This window comes from Eleutherodactylus coqui, chromosome 4, assembly GCF_035609145.1.
Source record: "Eleutherodactylus coqui strain aEleCoq1 chromosome 4, aEleCoq1.hap1, whole genome shotgun sequence".
NCBI lineage: Eukaryota > Metazoa > Chordata > Amphibia > Anura > Eleutherodactylidae > Eleutherodactylus > Eleutherodactylus coqui.
In genome coordinates, this window is record NC_089840.1 from 237,324,237 (window position 1) to 237,341,740 (window position 17,504).

At 43.1% G+C, this 17,504-nt stretch overlaps 1 protein-coding gene across 2 annotated transcripts in view; it reads left to right on the plus strand.

The window, feature by feature from the left end:
• SEMA4G (semaphorin 4G) overlaps window positions 1-17,504 on the plus strand; it is a 233,950-nt gene that overhangs the window by 124,811 nt on the left and 91,635 nt on the right. For both annotated transcript variants that reach the window (XM_066600936.1, XM_066600937.1), the window contains exons 3-5: window positions 2,736-2,884; window positions 10,565-10,627; window positions 12,822-12,920. In XM_066600936.1, the coding sequence (XP_066457033.1) occupies window positions 2,736-2,884; window positions 10,565-10,627; window positions 12,822-12,920 (311 nt within the window). The remainder of the gene's footprint in view (window positions 1-2,735; window positions 2,885-10,564; window positions 10,628-12,821; window positions 12,921-17,504) is intronic.

Here is a 17,504-nt window from a genome sequence, read left to right on the forward strand (position 1 = left end):
CACAGGGGTGTGCCAAAAGTTTTGATTACTGGGAAAGTTTTGTCTAGACTCCACAAATCGCTAGAACGAGCCAGCTGCCCGCTAGCTAAAGGCGGGCTTTAATAGAAAGTCTATGGGTCATTCTCCAGCTAGTGACCGCGCCTTAATGAGCACTTTAGCTGGCTCGTTCTAGAGTTTGGTGGGGATCTTGTCATCTGGACCCAGGGGCGTAACTATAGAGGGTGTAGGGGATGCGGTTGCACCTGGGCCCAGGAGCCTAAGGGGGCCCATAAGGCCTCTCTTCTCCATATAGGGAGCCCAGTACTATGAATAAAGCATTATAGTTGGGGGCCCTGTTACAGGTTTAGCATTGGGGCCCAGAAGCTTTAAGTTATGTCTCTGTGCAGAATGATTTAGGTATGGGTACGGGTACAGATAGAGGGGGGGACCCAGCTCACGTTTTGCATCAGGGCTCCTGAGTCTTTAGTTACGCCCCTGTCTGGACCCCCCAACTGTCAAAACTTTTACAATGTCCCTATGACATGTCAAAAATTTTAAGAAAATGCAGTTACACTTATCTAATTTAGGATACATAATGTACATGTTAAATTCATAGATCCATTTTCTCACCTTTTTAGTTTATGGTTTAATTTTCAGTACTCTGTAATATAGTAATTTTATTCTGCATGCTATCACAAAAAATCTGCTTATTCAGTGGTACCCATCACTACTTATATATCGATGTATTACTGTACAGTTTTGCCTAGTAGGAGTCTTAATTCAAGAGTATTGAAAAGCTATGTCCTTTTGTCACCTAGCAATGTTGGTTGTCAGCCAGCTTTCCCAGAACATCTATACATGCTTAAACAGAGTCGTTACCACTTGACATAAGAGGATGACTCAATGCTTTTACTGGGGTTTTCCCATCAAAAACATTTATCACCTATAAATATAAAAAATACTAATAAATCTTAATATTTGTAGAGCGCCAACTTATTCCGCAGCGATTTCAGGTAATTCATTTATTACCCCCCAGCAAGCTGGGTACTCCTTTTACCGACCTTGGAAGGATGCAAGGCTGAGCCAACCTTGAGCCGGCTACCTGAACCATGCAGGACTTGAACTCGCAACCTTCAGGTCGTGAGCGAGAGCTTAGGATTGCATTTCTGCTGTCTTAAGACTCTGTCGTAAAATAGCTGATAAATGTTTGTTTTCTGCGGGTCTGAGGACTGGAATCTCCAAGTCTTATAAGAATGATGTACGCCAAGTTACCCTAGTGAATGGAGGAGCGGTGTGCAAATGTGACCACTGCTCCATTCACTCAGTATGGAGATAGTAGAGCGACACACTCTGAGTTCCATAGATGTGAATGGGAGAGGTGCTGCTACTTTCACTAGTGGGACCTGAGATACACAATTCTCATGATCCCTGGGGGTCCTAGTAGTCCGGCACCAAGCGATAAAACGTTTATCAACCATTCTGTGGATAGATGATGTTTTTTGGTAGGCTAACCCCTTTTTCAATTTTTTTTATTTAAATGTCAAATTCTGTTACTGCCAGGGAAAGCTGCAAACAAGAGGACATTTTCTCTGCAGCATTATCAAAAATGTAGTGTTACATCCCTGTCGCGCAGATGGAAGGCCATTGTTGGGCCAGCTTCACACAGCCGAGAAAATTGCGTGAGATTTGTGCGTTGCGAGACGCACAAATCTCACACAAATATGAACTCCATTCATTCGAAAGGGTTCATACACATAAGCTATGTTTTCCAGCATAGCACCACAATGCTATGTGAGAAACAAATCTATCTGGATGCATGATCTCGCATCGCAGCTCTATTGTGTTCAGTGGGGCTTGCGCCAGCAGCGCTGCCCTTTTGAAAGCAATGGAAGAACTCTGCGATTCTTTGCCACGGCTGTCAGCTGCGCCGGAGGATCCCTTCATCTCTGAAGTGATGCGGGGCTGTTATCACATGAAAACTCCTTGCATACATTGTGCTTTTACATGGTGGGGAGCGTGATATGGGGGCAGCATTCATGGCCCCATATTGCGCTCACCCGTGTAAAACTAGTCTTAGAGTATACATTCAATATAGGTGATGCTTACCAGATATTGTAGTCTTTTTTTTAATCAGGTATGCCTAATTATTAGTCGATGCATTGGAGAAGAACACAATGAGAAACACTCAAATGATGTTTCCAAGCTCTTCTGAAGCGTTAACTTATTTGCATAATTTATATAGAGAAATGCAAAGCCTTGGTAATAATCGTCTCACTATTGTAAGTAACAGAAGTGCAGCATTTTGATGCAAATCACAAAACAAGGTCTTCTATGATGTTTGTATATATTAGTTCATTTCACATGCCCTCCACAAACTGGTTCTAGCCAGTCTGTTCCTCTTTTGACCGTTTTAATGAGTCTTTTAAGTGAACTCTTTTAACCCCGGGGAATAATGTGCAGAAACAACTATTCTAGATTACTCTTACACCATCAATGTAATGCCTGGAAGGACCGGGTCCACCAGAATAGGAGCCACACCTTTTCATTCTGGCATATAGTGGGGCATCCCTCTTTATGATGCCCCATGGGCAGGGGCTCTCGTCGTGAGGCGTACCATTTAAGTTTTCTGCCACATCACGCAGTAGTATAAGTTTTTCCTTACTTTCTAGAGGTCCAAGTATTCTAAGCAGAAAAGTACCTTCCGTTATGTTCTCACTTGAACTTTATACTTAGTTTCTGCTGTTTTTGTTCCACAGAACTTTCTGATGCAAAATGGTTTAACGATAATGTTAAAAACTACAGCACTTTACTCCTGGAGGATGAAAATGGAATTCTGTATGTTGGGGCAAGAGGTGCCATCTTCTCTCTCAACTCAAGTGACATTTCTCAAAGATCCTGGAGAACAGTAAGTATTTTGGAGGGGTTTTTTTGCTCGCTGGTTCAAATAGTTCATTGTTTGAGTTCTACTCTTTCATCGGTGTATTACTGGAGTCCGGAATTCACCATGGGTATTGTTAGGGCCCTTTTACACAAAGCCATTATCCTTCAAAAAATTGTTGGATTGTTCAAATTTGAGTAATGATCGTTCAGTGGAAACACAGCCAATGATTGAACAACGAACGAGAATTTGTTCGCTTATTGTTCACTGTGTATCCAACTTGCTGCGTCTGAACAGCGATCATTCAATCGAATGTGTACAACTGGATGATCAAGTGAACGATATTTGAAAAAAATGTTCTGCCTGTATAAACTATCCAAACGAGAGAACTCTTTCATCGTTCACTTGTGCAAATGATTTCTCGCTCTGTGCAAGGCCGCATGCAAACGGGTGGGTCGGATTCCGTAATTGGGAGCCCGCAGCAGAATCCAACCCTGTGCCCAACGACCTTTTGTTGCTGAATTTAGCTAAAATACAGGAAGAAATAGCGCTGCATGCATTGCTGTTTTATCCTATAAAATGCCAGATGGCCAGACGGAAGCCGTACAGACCCCTTTAGAGTCATTGGGCTCCATTCAGCACCCTTTGGTTCTGTCAATTGCTGCCATTTTCTGCCGAACCAGCCTCTTTACAAAAGATAAGCAGATTTCATCCTGTCTACAGACTTTTGGCATGCGAGCATGCAAAGTGCTCAACAAATCTGTAACTCGAATTTAGCATTGGACAAGAATTAAACAATTTACATTACCAATTCCAAGCTTTAAAGGGAATGTCATGTATTTAACCCTTTCCAATCCACTGTCTGACATCTAAAGACCTTATCATTTAAGGCTGTACAGCTCTGATGTTGGAAGACGGCCATCCGGGTTCTGTTACTGTATATTACCAGCCTCTCTGCTGTCGGAGCCTGTTCAACGTGTCACCTCATGCAGTACTGGCTTTAGCCAGCAGATAGCGCCGTTGTATAACGGCAGAAAAAGAGTAAGCCCCCTAGGAAAACCAGGATACACATTGGATTTGAGAGGGTTAAAGGAGTTTCCCAAGAATAGAAAGTTGTTCCTTATCTATAGGTTAGCAAATAACTTGCAGATCAGTGTCTGACCGCTAGGACCCCACCGATCCGAGGAGTGATGGTCTGCAGAGTTCAGTAATGAGTACAGTGGTCATTGGGCTCCATTCCTTTCAATAAGGACACTTGAACTCTGCTGGTTTCGGCGCTGCCATTGAAATAAATGGAGCGGTGGTGAACATGCACAACCACCACTGCATTCGTTACTGAATGTTCCAGACTGAAAGCAAAAAGAACAGTTCATATTATGTACTATGGTGGAACTGCAACTAACCAAAAAGCACTGATTGGCCTTGACTTACTGGACACTGGCCCCCCTTCCTGAAGAGATCCTAACTTTACTGGAAAAGAAGGCAAGACGGGCATCAATTGAGCAGAAGAAGGTGTCTATATGATGCCGAAACGCGTTTCTCCGTGAACTTCAGTGTTCCTTTTACCTCGCTCCTTCTTCATCAGCAGCGCTGTGGTTATCCCCCTGCTTGTCGTCTTCTCGTTTATTGCAAAAACGATTGTCTAACTAAAATACATCTTAAGTGAAAAAAAAATGTGCCCCCCTCCCCTCCCCAAAGGTGTCCGTAGCCCTTAAGGTAGAAATGGGAGTGGAAACCTCTCTCTAGGGTGTCGTCAATGAAAATAAGTCACTACTGTAATAGAACTTTTTTGAACGACGCCGGCTGTAAATTTCCTACCTCTGATGTCTTTTTACGGGTGGTGCTTGTGCGGATACATAAAAAAAATGTGCATTGTGTGTTGGAACACGAGAGACGAGGGAAAGCAGGGCATGTAGGTATTCTTCTATGGAAGTAGAAGCCTCAAGCAAGTCTGAGTCATGACTACACCTAAACAGAAGTATCAGTTCTGTTGTCAGCAAGATATTTAATCTGTGACGGCACCAACAATGTATTTGATCTCTAACCTCGACAACCCTGTGACTAGATGATAATAGGGCACTCCTTGTATCCTAAAGGCAGATGAGTTTCCTTTGCCAAGTTACACAAGGTAAATGACTTATGGTATTAGAGGCCAACTTGGCATTATATTGCTTCTGAGTCATTTTTTTTTCTCTGCGTGTATTCGAAAGCCCTCTATGTAATTGATTGAACATATCATCATATTACTAGCTGCTATGGGACGAAATGAAAAAAAAATTCTGTACAGTGTGACTCATGATGACCAGCATGTAACATACTTGATTGCAGAGGAGACATTTGTTTTCTTACGAAATTTGCCACTGTCATTACATTGTAGATGTTATCACTTGGCAACGATTATTAATGCCAATCTAACCCATGGGCTGGGTATTGCCATACCAGGCATCGCCCATGGACAAGAGTGGGTGCTGTTTCTGGAGTATAAAATAGTTCACCCCTCTTTTTATTACTATACCACCTCTTTATGTTTTGTCCACACGTGGCATATATGCTGCTGCTTTTCCTCTGCGGAGTTAAAGGGGTTGTCCCGCGAAACAAAGTGGGTCTATACACTTCTGTATGGCCATATTAATGCACTTTGTAATGTACATTGTGCATTAATTATGAGCCATACAGAAGTTATTCACTTACCTGTTCCGTTGCTAGCGTCCTCGTCTCCATGGTGCCGTCTAATTTTCAGCGTCTAATCGCCCGATTAGACGCGCTTGCGCAGTCCGGTCTTCTTTCTTCTGAATGGGGCCACTCGTGCCGGAGAGCTGCTCCTCGTAGCTCCGCCCCGTCACGTGTGCCGATTCCAGCCAATCAGGAGTCTGGAATCGGCAATGGACCGCACAGAAGACCTGCGGTCCACCGGGGGTGAAGATCCCGGCGGCCATCTTCGCAAGGTAAGTAAGAAGTCACCGGAGCGCAGGGATTCAGGTAAGCACTATCCGGTTGTTTTTTTTAACCCCTGCATCGGGTTTGTCTCGCGCCGAACGGGGGGGCTATTGAAAAAAAAAAAAAAACCCGTTTCGGCGGGACAACCCCTTTTAAGTATTGAAAATACTTAGCATGTTACAGTACAGATACTATGGATGAGAATTCAACAAATCGAATCCATATTAACATAGTATGTAAGGCTGTAAAAAATACATATTTCCATCCATTTCAGCCTATTACTCCCCACCCCCCAATGTTGATCCAGAGAAAGGCAAAAAAACCCAATGAGGTCAAAGCCAATGCTCCTTGTTTAAAAATCCCTTCCTGACTCCAGTCTCGCAATCGGAATAATCCCTGGATTACCGACCCTTTGGCGTAATCAGTGACTATAACATGTAATATTGTATGGCTCAAAAAAGGCGTCCAGGCCCCTCTTGTACTCTTTTATTTATTTCACCTCCCCACGTCCTCAGTCAAAGAATTCCATAGTCTCACTGCTCTTACAGTAAAGAATCCCCTTCTATGTCAGTGTATAAACCTTCTTCCTCTAGATGTAGAGGGCGCCCCCTTGTTACAGTCACAGTCCTGGGTATAAGTAGATGATAGGAGAGATCTCTGTATTGTCCTCTGATATATTTATACACAGTTATTAGGTCGCCCCTCAGCCGTCTTTTTTTCTAAACTAAATAACCCCAATTTTTATAACCTCTCTGGGTAATGTAGTCCGCCCATTCCATTTATTACTTTAGTTGCTCGTCTTTGTACCCGCTCAAGCTCTGATAGGTTCTTCTTGAGTACCGGTGCCCAAAACTGTACATATGCTGAGGAAAAAGAAACTCCACGGCATAAATTGACCTGTAGTGCGGATTTTTATATCCCCAGAATGTCAAGCTTGAAAAAGGACACATTTTAGCTAAAACATCGCTGCCTGTGTGCATTATGGGTGAATAGTCTTTTTTCATCATTTGCACCCACTTTGCCAAGCCCTCTTCTATTTGGATACCTTTTTGGGAAACGGTGGTTTGGATTCCCGGCTGGCTGCTGCATAGATACACCCGATCCAGCCCAGCGAGGGCTTACAAACAGGGCTGCTGGTACACATTTTTATCTCTTTTGACATGAGGCTCCAGCCAGTCACCGACTCACGATAGCCAGTGATTGGCTGCAGGGATCACATGACCTTTTTGTTGCTGAAATCATCACTCCCTCGCTCCACTGGTAACTTTTTAAAACAATACATTGTCCACAGATAACCCTTAGACCCCTTCCTGACCTCATACCGTAAATATATGAATGTACAGAGCGGGCACAGGAGCAGATTCTGCCCCACACCTGGCAGCTATCTGCTGTTTTTGACAATTGACAGCCGCGGGCAACTACTGTGATCAGAGGTGGCTCTGATTGCACCAGTTAACTGCTTAGATGCCAAGCTCAAAGCTTGATTGCGCATGTAAATGGTCACTGGAAGGGGTGACCTCTTCCTGCCCCCCATTGGCAACCCCTGCAATGAAACACTGGGGGGGGGAAAAGTGTCTTATAGAGCGAAAAATAAGGTATGTTTCTCAAAATGAGACCAATAAAAACTGCAATTTTTGTTTCAAAAAGAAAATACAATTTTAACTTAAAGTAGAAAAACATTAAAATCTGTATTATTTCTGTATCACCGTAATCGTCCTGACCCATAGAACAAAGGTCATATGTAGAGATGAGCGAATACTCGATCGAGCACCGCGATTTTCGAGTACTTCCGTACTCGGGTGAAAAGATTCGGGGGGCGCCGGGGGGCGGGGGAGGCGTGGCGGAGCGGGGGGTAGTAGCGGGGAACAGGGGGGAGCCCTCTCTCCCTCTCTCCCCCCCCCCCCCCGCTGCAACCCCCCACTCACCCACGGCGCCCCCCGAAAAATCTTTTCGCCCAAATACGGAAGTACTCGAAAATCGCGGCGCTCGGGCGAAAAAGGAGCGTGGCCGAGTAGGTTCGCTCATCTCTAGTCATATGTCATTTTTACTGTGCTTTGAGGCTAATTTTACATGGGCGAGCGTGATAACGGTCTGTGAAACTCGGCCCAATATCTGGCTCAGGAATGTGGGATTTCCCCGCCGATCAGAGGCTTTTTTGTGTAAAAAATGCTTTTCATCACTTCAGGGAGGGATCGGCAGGTGTTTCCCATTGCTTTCGATAAGAAACCTTGCATCACATCACATGCACCTTGCACGCATGCAATGTTTTTCCTAGCCCCATTGCAAACAATGAGTGAGGCATTCCAAGGGAACGCCCAAAGAGAGGGGGCATGCCGTGGGTCTTTCCTGCACTGCAATGCGGGGAAAAAAATTGTTCATCTTCAAAAGAATGGAGTTTATATTCGTGCGAGTTTGGGCATCTTGCAACGAACAAATTTTAGGTTTTTATGAACATTACATGTTACCATTTAACTAGTCCTGCAGGAAGCCCTTATACTATGTCAATGGAGAAATAAAACTATGGCTCTTGGAAAATGGGGAGGAAAAAACTAAAATAAAAACGTGGGGAAAAAAACGGTCCTGATAGGGTTAAAGTAGTTTCCAAAAGATAGAACGGATGCCATTTCCATCCCATCTAGTTGTCGGTACTGTAATCAGTTGTCAATTTTTATCCGTGCAAATGTGCAGGTAAAATCCACCGCAAATCTGCTGTCTGAATTTCACCCCTTGGCTCCTTAATGGAATTTATCCCGTCATCCTCACTAACCGTCACCCTGGCGGATTTACGTCCATGGATTACATAGAGATCTAGTTGAACGGCTGCCATGTAGTACTTCATATGCAGGCTACATCAGTCTGGCTGGCGGTGGTCTTCTCTGGAATATTCGTCTTATTGCTGGGCATCCCTGGAGGCAGCTCTTACATCTATCATGATACAACCCCTTTAATGATGTTTTTGGAACCCGCTTTCTAATATGAACCTTGTCCCCATCCTGGTTCTCCGCCAGAGCCACTTTTAGGTCATCTTGTTTAGAAAATGCTCTCCTGTGTACTAAAGTGCCTGTTCTACAACATAAGAGCCTCAACGGGCGGGAGAGCCTTCGGGGAACCATTTCATTATAATCTATATGACCCCTTTAATCGTCTGTTCCCCATTAGCTCTGATACTGCTGAATAGAGGCTGTTAATAGACCTTTAAGGGAACTTCTGTCAAAACTGCTTTTTGGGAGTCGTAAAAGAAGATGGATCAGATGGCAGCAGATGCCCATTTTAGCACAGAACAAAGCTTTAAAGCGCAATAGCACTTTTTTTTTTTTTTAGTAGGGCCAGAAATGTTCTTGCGTAACAAGTTGTGAACGTGGTATAAAAGCTGAGAGCCACGTAGTATTCAGCACTGAAATAGCTGATGATAAATGTAGTTATGTTATCAATACACTGGGATCCTTTCCAGATACCTGTGCTGTGGGTGACGGGATGGGGCACAGGTTGTGGGAATACAATGTAGTCTACAAGTAAAAAAAAAAGTAAACTTTTATTGTAACCATTGAAGTGATGGGTAACAAGGTTATGCAGCTTGAAGAAACCATTTTGAAGGCAATCAAAGTTTCACAGTACATTATATAATCCTGACTACGACTACGTAGCTTCCATGTGATGCGCAACTGAAAATAAGATTTCACACTTCGTATAAGATAGTTACATTAACAGCACAGTCTATAAGAGCAATCATCGTGGCTCGACGTGCACACTTTGTGGATATCACAATACTTTCTGCGCCCTGTGAGATACTGAGGCAATTTGCAAAAACTAAAATACTGGTTTACTTAAATTGCCAAGCTAGATTTGGTTAGAAATTCCAGTTAGAGTTTGATGCTAATGAGTAGAGATGAGCGAGTATACTCGCTAAGGCACATTACTCGAGCGAGTAGTGCCTTAGCCGAGTATCTCCCCGCTCGTCTCTAAAGATTCTTGGGCCGGCGGGGGAGAGCGGGGAGGAACGGAGGGGAGATCTCTCTCTCTCCCTCTCTCCCCCCCCAACTCACCTGTCACCCGCGCCGGTCCCCGAATCTTTAGAGACGAGCGGGGAGATACTTAGCCAAGGCACTACTCACTCGAGTAATGTGCCTTAGCGAGTATACTCGCTCATCTCTGCTAATGAGCCATGTTACAATGTCCCCAAAGAACAGTGTTCACCTTGCTATCCTAATAGTAGGCTTGCTAGTCCCTAAAAAGTCGCTATAAGTGTGCACACTGTTTGGTTTTTAATGAGACAGGCCTCACTAACGACCAAATGCTAGTGAAATCCTCGAGGCCCTCCTGGGTAGCCTGATCCGTCGGCTCTGTAATGCAGATTCGAACTCTTTCACAGATCATTGCCTCTCAGTTGGCAACTCCTTTGCTAGATTTGGCACTCTCTGCTGCGGTTATGATATTGTGAAGTAGAATAGAGTATAAACCAAGATTCAGAGATGGTGAATGCTATGCCACCTTCTATAATTTAAGATTACTATATACAGTAGGCCGTTTTGCTACCTAACTTTAGAGGCACATACCCCAATTACATGTGGTACAAGGTACGGGTTATGTATTGAGTGTCATTTTGAGGAATACTGACTGTGCTATTGGACCATGACTAATAATAATCTGCTTGATGGTTATGAAGAGCGGCTGTTTTGGCCATACCCTGCCTATCCAAGATGAAAACCATCTCGTCTAATAGGAAATAATCTTAAGCCTCCAACCATGATTTCCTTCTTTTATGTATTCTAGATTCACTGGGAAGTTAATGCCAAGGAGACGAAGACGTGCCAGGACAAAGGCCGAAATAATCAGGTGAAAGGACAACATGGAACACGAAAAGAAAGCGGACAGGATAGTTGGCGTATTCTGAGGCCCATCTAAAAACTGCATAATCTCAGATCCACAGTTTAGTTATAATTTTTTAGTGTTTTTAGTTTTCCCCCCTAAACTGCATTATAAAAATTGACTTCCTATGATCAATGGTCAGGTGTTAGTCACCTAGCTCCTATCTCTTAAAATTCTGTTGTGGTCCTGCACCTCCCGTCCTCCGTGCCAGAATGATGTGTCCATAGTTGCATAACATCTTGTATAGTAATGCGAAATTGGACGGTAGGCATTGGGTCTTGCTTCTGCTTGACTTTATATAGCTATAAGAGCATTAGGGGTCCATTCACATCATTCAACTATTGATGGTCTTGATTTATGGTAAGGTCTGCCACCCAAGATTCCCACAGATTAGCTCTTTGCCAGGCTTGTACGTTCATGAACTGAGCTAGTTTCTGCAGGAAGCAAACGGCTCTGTTCTCACTGCAGTGGTCAGTCTTGGTATCACAGGCAAAGTTTCCATTCACTTTAATGGGAACTTTGGCTGTAATACGAAAGTTGAGCACTGCAGTGAGAACGGAGCTGTCTGCTTCCTGCAGAACTCTGCTTCATTTACAAAGACAAGGGCCCAGTGAACGGCTGATAGGTAGGGGTCTCAGGTTGTAGACACCTGTTGATCTATTATTAACCCCTTAATGACATTGCCTATTTTGGGCTTAAGGACGCAACGATTTTTGGCGGATTTTCATCTCCATTTTTTAAAAGCCATAACTTTTTTTATTTTTTCATTGATGCGGCCGTATAAGGGCTTGTTTTTTGCGTGGCGAGCTTTAGTTTTTATCGGCGCCACTTTTGGGTACATAGACTATATCGTAAAATTTTTATTATTTTTTTTTTATGATAACAGGGAGAGAAAACGCATCAATTCTGCCATAGATTTTTTTTTTTTTTTTACACAGCGTTAATCATGCAGCATAAATGACACAATACATATTTTCTGCGGGTCGGTACGATTACAACGATCGCTTATACAGCGATCATAGGCATTGGCACTACAGGACGCCAGAAATTCCACCATAGTTCCTTGGGTTTTGTTTTTATGGCTTTCACCATTTGGTAAAAGTAACATGATAATTTTCTTATCTGGATCGGCACGATTCCTGCAAAACCAAGTTTATATAGTTGTTTTCTTTCTTTTTTTTCCTACTTTAGCCCCAAAAAACACATTATTAAAGGAAAAACCTATTGAATCTGCACTGCCTATTCTAAGACCTATAGCATTTTCTTAATGGCGGGAAGAGTTATAGATTTTGTTGGTACCATTTTGAAGTACGTGACTTTTTAAAATGTACACTTTATTGGACTTTTTTTTTTTTACACTGTTTTAAAGTCCCTAAAGAGACTGTTACCTTGCGTTGGTGCTAGGAAACTAGGGGTGCTAGGTTCAAATCTTAAGAAGGACTTTGAAAACTCCATTCAGCTGTTGTCTTTGGTCAGACTAGAGCCTAGGACTGCACTGTGCTTCTTCTTTGTCTGGAGGAGAAAAAGAAGAAGAAACACAAAATGTACAAACTCCATGTAGATGTTGTCATTAGCCAGATTTGGGCCTCAGACTCCAGGATTGCAAGTCAACAGGGCGAACCTCTGAACCACCATACTCTTCTTCTTTCTGGAGGAGGAGACCAAGCATACAAACTCCATGCAGATGTTGTCCTTGGGTCAGATTAGAACCTTGTACTCCAGCACTGCAAGGCAACAGTGCTAACCCCTCAGCCACCATGCTGCTGCTGCTTGCTTCCACCCGTCCTTCTTCCTCTTGCTCATTTTTCCTTCAGTGGAATTAAATAATCACGAATATAAGGAGTGGTTCCGATTATAACGTTTTATTACAGTGTTGCTATTTTCACCTCTATGGAACCAGCACTACGTTGGAACTAGATTTTAATCATTCCAAGAATGGAGGACTCCTAGTTTAGATTCTTGCCATGTAAGAAGTATGACAAGTAGTTATTTCTGTGAAATCTCTCCATGTTCATAGTATATCTTAAAGAAGCTCCCATTCTGCCAAAGTCCGTCTATGAAGCGGTTACTGTTTAATGTAAGATTAGTTTGTCTCGTCACCAGCAGAATTTAGTGCTGCGGTGCTAGAACATAACAATCTCCCTTTTTCCTTTGTTTGCAGACTGAGTGTTTCAACCATATAAGGCTCTTGCAGAGGTTTAATAAAACCCACCTGTATGTCTGCGGGACGCATGCCTTTTCCCCTCTGTGCTGCTACATTGTAAGTACACGAGACTTTTTATTTTATTTTGCCCTCCAAGATCTGAATTGTCATTTGTGTAATCAAGTAAAGTAATGGAATTATTTTCATTGATGGGGTAAAGGCCCTTTTACACACAACTATTATCGCTCAAAAGATGGCTTTTGAGTGATAGCCGTTGCGTGTAAATGTGTGCCCATTAGGCACTTACCATGCACTTTTCGCCCATCGCTGAGTTCAGCTCAACTCAAAATCCAGCGTCCCTGATAAGACGGACCGCACGCTGAGTTCTCCACAGGCAGCGCTGATAACATTCTTTCAGTAGCTGTCCCGCTAGAGAACAATAGTGATGTATTTAGAGAACAGACCACCCGCTGTTCTCTAAATACATGCAACTGAAGCTAGTTAGCTTCTAATGGGCTGATTAGCCTATTAGTAGCTAATGCAAAATTATCGCTCAAAACTGTCAGTTTCTGACGAATTTTGAGCGATCGTGTGTGTAAATGGGGCTTTACTCTTAAAGAATGGTCTCACCAGCATAACCCCTTCTATGTACCATATTAGGGACCCTTCTATTAGCCAAAAAAAAAGAGTGTATCACTTTGGTAGTTCTTACCTGTTCATATATTACATGATTGGCTATTCAGTGAAAGGTAAGAATGTAATACTACTTTTCTCCTGCAGGGGAAATATATGGCCAGCCACAACTTCCCCTGGTCATAAAGCAGATCATCTGGGGTTTCTGAAGCTGGACCTACAGAGATCTGTTGCAACAATGCACTTATTAAGTATTCTGTCGTGTCCCCACAGCACTATAAACTAAGTTATGATGCCATTTGTGGAATGTGACAGGGAGCCGATTGAGGTATTTTTTTTTATACTCTCCTGCCCCCACAACCCAGAGGTGCCGTCTCTGAAGGCGGCAGGAATATTGGACTCTTTTCAAAGTCTTGTGCATGTGCCCTCCTATACAAGTCTATGGGAGAGCGGGCACATGGGACTTTGAAAAGAGTCAGATTTTCGAGCACTGCATGATATTCATTGGATGACTGCACTGGATCGCAGGATCAGACGAGTATAAAAAATACATCGCCCGGCTCCCTGTCACGTCCCCTAATAGGACCATAACTTAGTTTATGGTGCTGTGGGGACGTGATGGGTTACCTTTAAGACCGCTGTTTCATAGGCTAGTCTTAATGCTGTTCCCATCGGTGCACAACCCACCTAAAATTTATGATCCGGCATAGATTTCTGGTATAATGTGCACTAGTTTCTGGCGTAAATTATGCATAACTGTGTTGGCCCCCTACAGACAAACCACTACCCTACAGAGAAAGTGATGTAGAGTAATTTAGCAGTCAAAAAGTCAACGTTTTTTACAAAACTTTGCTATGCTACAATCAGCTGTGAACTGATTTGTACTTTTCCACCATTGTCTTTTCACTCCTATTTCTATGATCTTTGTTAGCAGAGGTGGGAGCGGGAAGCGGAAACAATATGTAGTAACTGGTAATAGAAGGCAGCGTCCTGCCAGCAGAGGGCACATCACTATAGCATGCTGATGGTAAATAATAATCTGCTGTGTGGAGAGGGGAAGACTGCTGTGATCACTGGGGGAATTATAAAAGAAGACTAAAAACTTCTAAAAATCCAGCTAGGTCAGGTGGGGAGAGGGGGATAGAATGACCGCTTGAGTTTGGGAAGGAGGAGCATAAAGCTTACTGTTCTCACATGGGTTTACATGACCATGAGAATGTGACCTTTGGGTGCCTTTACATGGGATGATCACTCTTTTGCTTTCACATAGGAGCGATAGTTGTTCAGAGAATGGAGGTGGAGGGCGCCGGGAGATGTCTTGGAGGGGCGCCGGGAGATGTCTTGGAGGGGCGCCGGGAGACGTCTTGGAGGGGCGCCGGGAGACGTCTTGGAGGGGCGCCGGGAGACGTCTTGGAGGGGCGCCGGGAGACGTCTTGGAGGGGCGCCGGGAGACCTCTTCAGTCTACCCACCTCCATTCATTGCGAACAATCCGTCGTTCATAGATGAACAACTGTCTGTTTACACTGAGTGAAAAGTTGCTCATTAGTCACTTTGTTTCAGTGAGTTGAAAGGTAGCGACTAATGAGCAATTTCTCACTCAGTACCCTGTGGGTCCTGCTTTTACACAGAATGACTGTGAAAATCACTCATTTGACTAATTTTTTGGGCAATAGTTGGCCAATGTAAAAATACAGAGGAGGGAACACTGCTGGGCATAGAGAAAGACTGTGATCACTGTGGGAAGAGGTCATTAAAAACTTGCTGTAATCCTGTTTTCAAATGTGGATAAAATAAAGTATGCTTATGACTATTCGGGTGGGGGAGAGAGGGGCACAGAACTTTACAGTTCTGACGTGGGCCATTTATAAGGCAATTTCTCCATTTTCTGGATCTATCAGAATAGTTCAGCATTTTTTTATTTCTGCGATGGTCAAAGACCACACTTTGATCTGTAGGCTCTTTCTCTGCTGCGCTTAAAATTACCTATTTCAGGGCAATGAAAAACTACAATCAACAGAAAATCTTAAAAGCTATGTTTAAGCATCTAAATAAAAGGGAGTTATACTATAACAATCTGTAAGTAATTGTTATGTAAGCGCCAGACACTTCTCCAGACATCATACCCACATGTTACCATAGTTCACCAGTGAGTAATCCCAGCTGCTGGCATTACTGGTTTGATCACATTCCCAGTAGCATGTCTGCTGCTATGGGGAAAGTAAAACTCACAAGTCTTTGTACATTATACCTTGGAGTCTCTTGTATTAGTCTCATATAGGAAATTGCGCGCACACGCTGGTGTACAGAAGACAAAAACAACCTTGGCATTTACCTATCAGCCCATCAGGTTAAAGCTCTTATACTTCTATGGCAGGTTGGACATACTTAAATTCTGTAGCAGAATTGGTTCTTCTGGGTGACTCCTGTACTTTTCCTTTGTGCTAGTTTTTATTACACCCCCCCCCCCCCCCCTTCCTTCATGATTGGAATAAAATGTCACATTTGCCATAATAAGATTTCCCATATTGCTCTATCAATTATTTACAGGTACAGTTTGTGACTGCAGAGTAAGAGAACATGGAGACATTACACAGACAGATCATGAATTTTAATGAGAACTGTGTAATGCTTCATTTTTCCTGCGGTGGCGCTGTAGGGAATTCTGGTACTTGCTGTTCTGTTATGACATTACAGCTGATCGCTAGGAGTCATGGCGGTGGAACACCCTGTGATTGGTTTATTGCATCTATCTAATAAAAATGTAATGCCTGAAGTGGACAACGCCCTTAACAACTGTTTATATATAGGGAGTCTGGTAAAGTAGTAGGCAGTGTATTTATGGTAGGGTTGTGGCTATTTCATACCTGGGGACCAGTTCTAATAAAAGAGAACTACCTGGAAGCAGAATATGGGTCAACAGCAACCATTTAAAACTGCATCAACAAAATTGGTGCTTGTTTAAAGGGGCACTATAGTCATTTTTTTACTTCATTTTGTAGCTAGCCCCATATATATATATATATATATATATATATATATATATATATATATCAGTTAGTGTTATCTTGGTTAATTCTTCCCTCCTTCTGAAACTCCTGGCCCCCTTTTTTTCCTCAGTCATGTAATCTCAATTTTGATCAGCTCAGATCTGCTTGGGGATATGTATTCAGTTTCTAGTCAATTTCTCAGCTTGTGTGATGCTGTTACATTATTCCTAACACAGAAACTGCCTATAGGGGAGCACAGAAACTCCTATTACAGTTACTGATGCTGATCATACAGCTCCTGTCACACAGTTATAATAGAGGAGATCACAGCTCATCCTCTTGACTGTATACTTATGGGTTGGAGCTTATTTAGAAGAAAATAGAAAGTAATGATAATTAAACTGCACCGCCAAATAGGCAAAAAAAAACAAATGGTGTAGCCTTTAGCTAATGCTGTACTGATTCATCATGGGATAGATGTGAAACTGAAAGTAAAAAAATCTCATCCTTAAGCCTCTTTCACTTAGGTGTTCTGTGCGAAATCGCGGGGTTTTCTCGTGGCGATATCGTGATTTTGTGTTGCTACAAAGTTGCATGACTTAGTAGCACTCTTTTCCCAGGGTTTTCGGGGGACCTTGAAATATAAGCCCTACCCCCGAAAATAAGCCCTAGCTGCATTTAAAAAAAATAAAAAAAAACATCATCTAACAGCTGCTGTCTGGCTCCGTTACACATCTCCTCAGGAACCCAGCAGACTTGCTTGTAGTTTTTCCTTTCTCGCTTCCTGGTCAGGAGTTCAAAATCCCCGCCTCCAGAAATCGCTGGCTGTTGTTGGTTCTCGAGTGCTGCGGCTCAGCCAATCAGAGCCAGTGCTTGATGAACCAATCACAGCCATTCAATGCGATGGGCTTCACATACATGCGATTTGTAGCGCTGTTGCATCGCAAGAAAATCGCACAATTTTGGCCTTAAGATGACGCCTGATAAGCATCCGAGAGAAATCTGCACTACATGGAAGTGACTGCAATAGACCGAAGAGACCTCCAAACTGTGACAGGCAATCAGGTGAGGAGAGGCAGG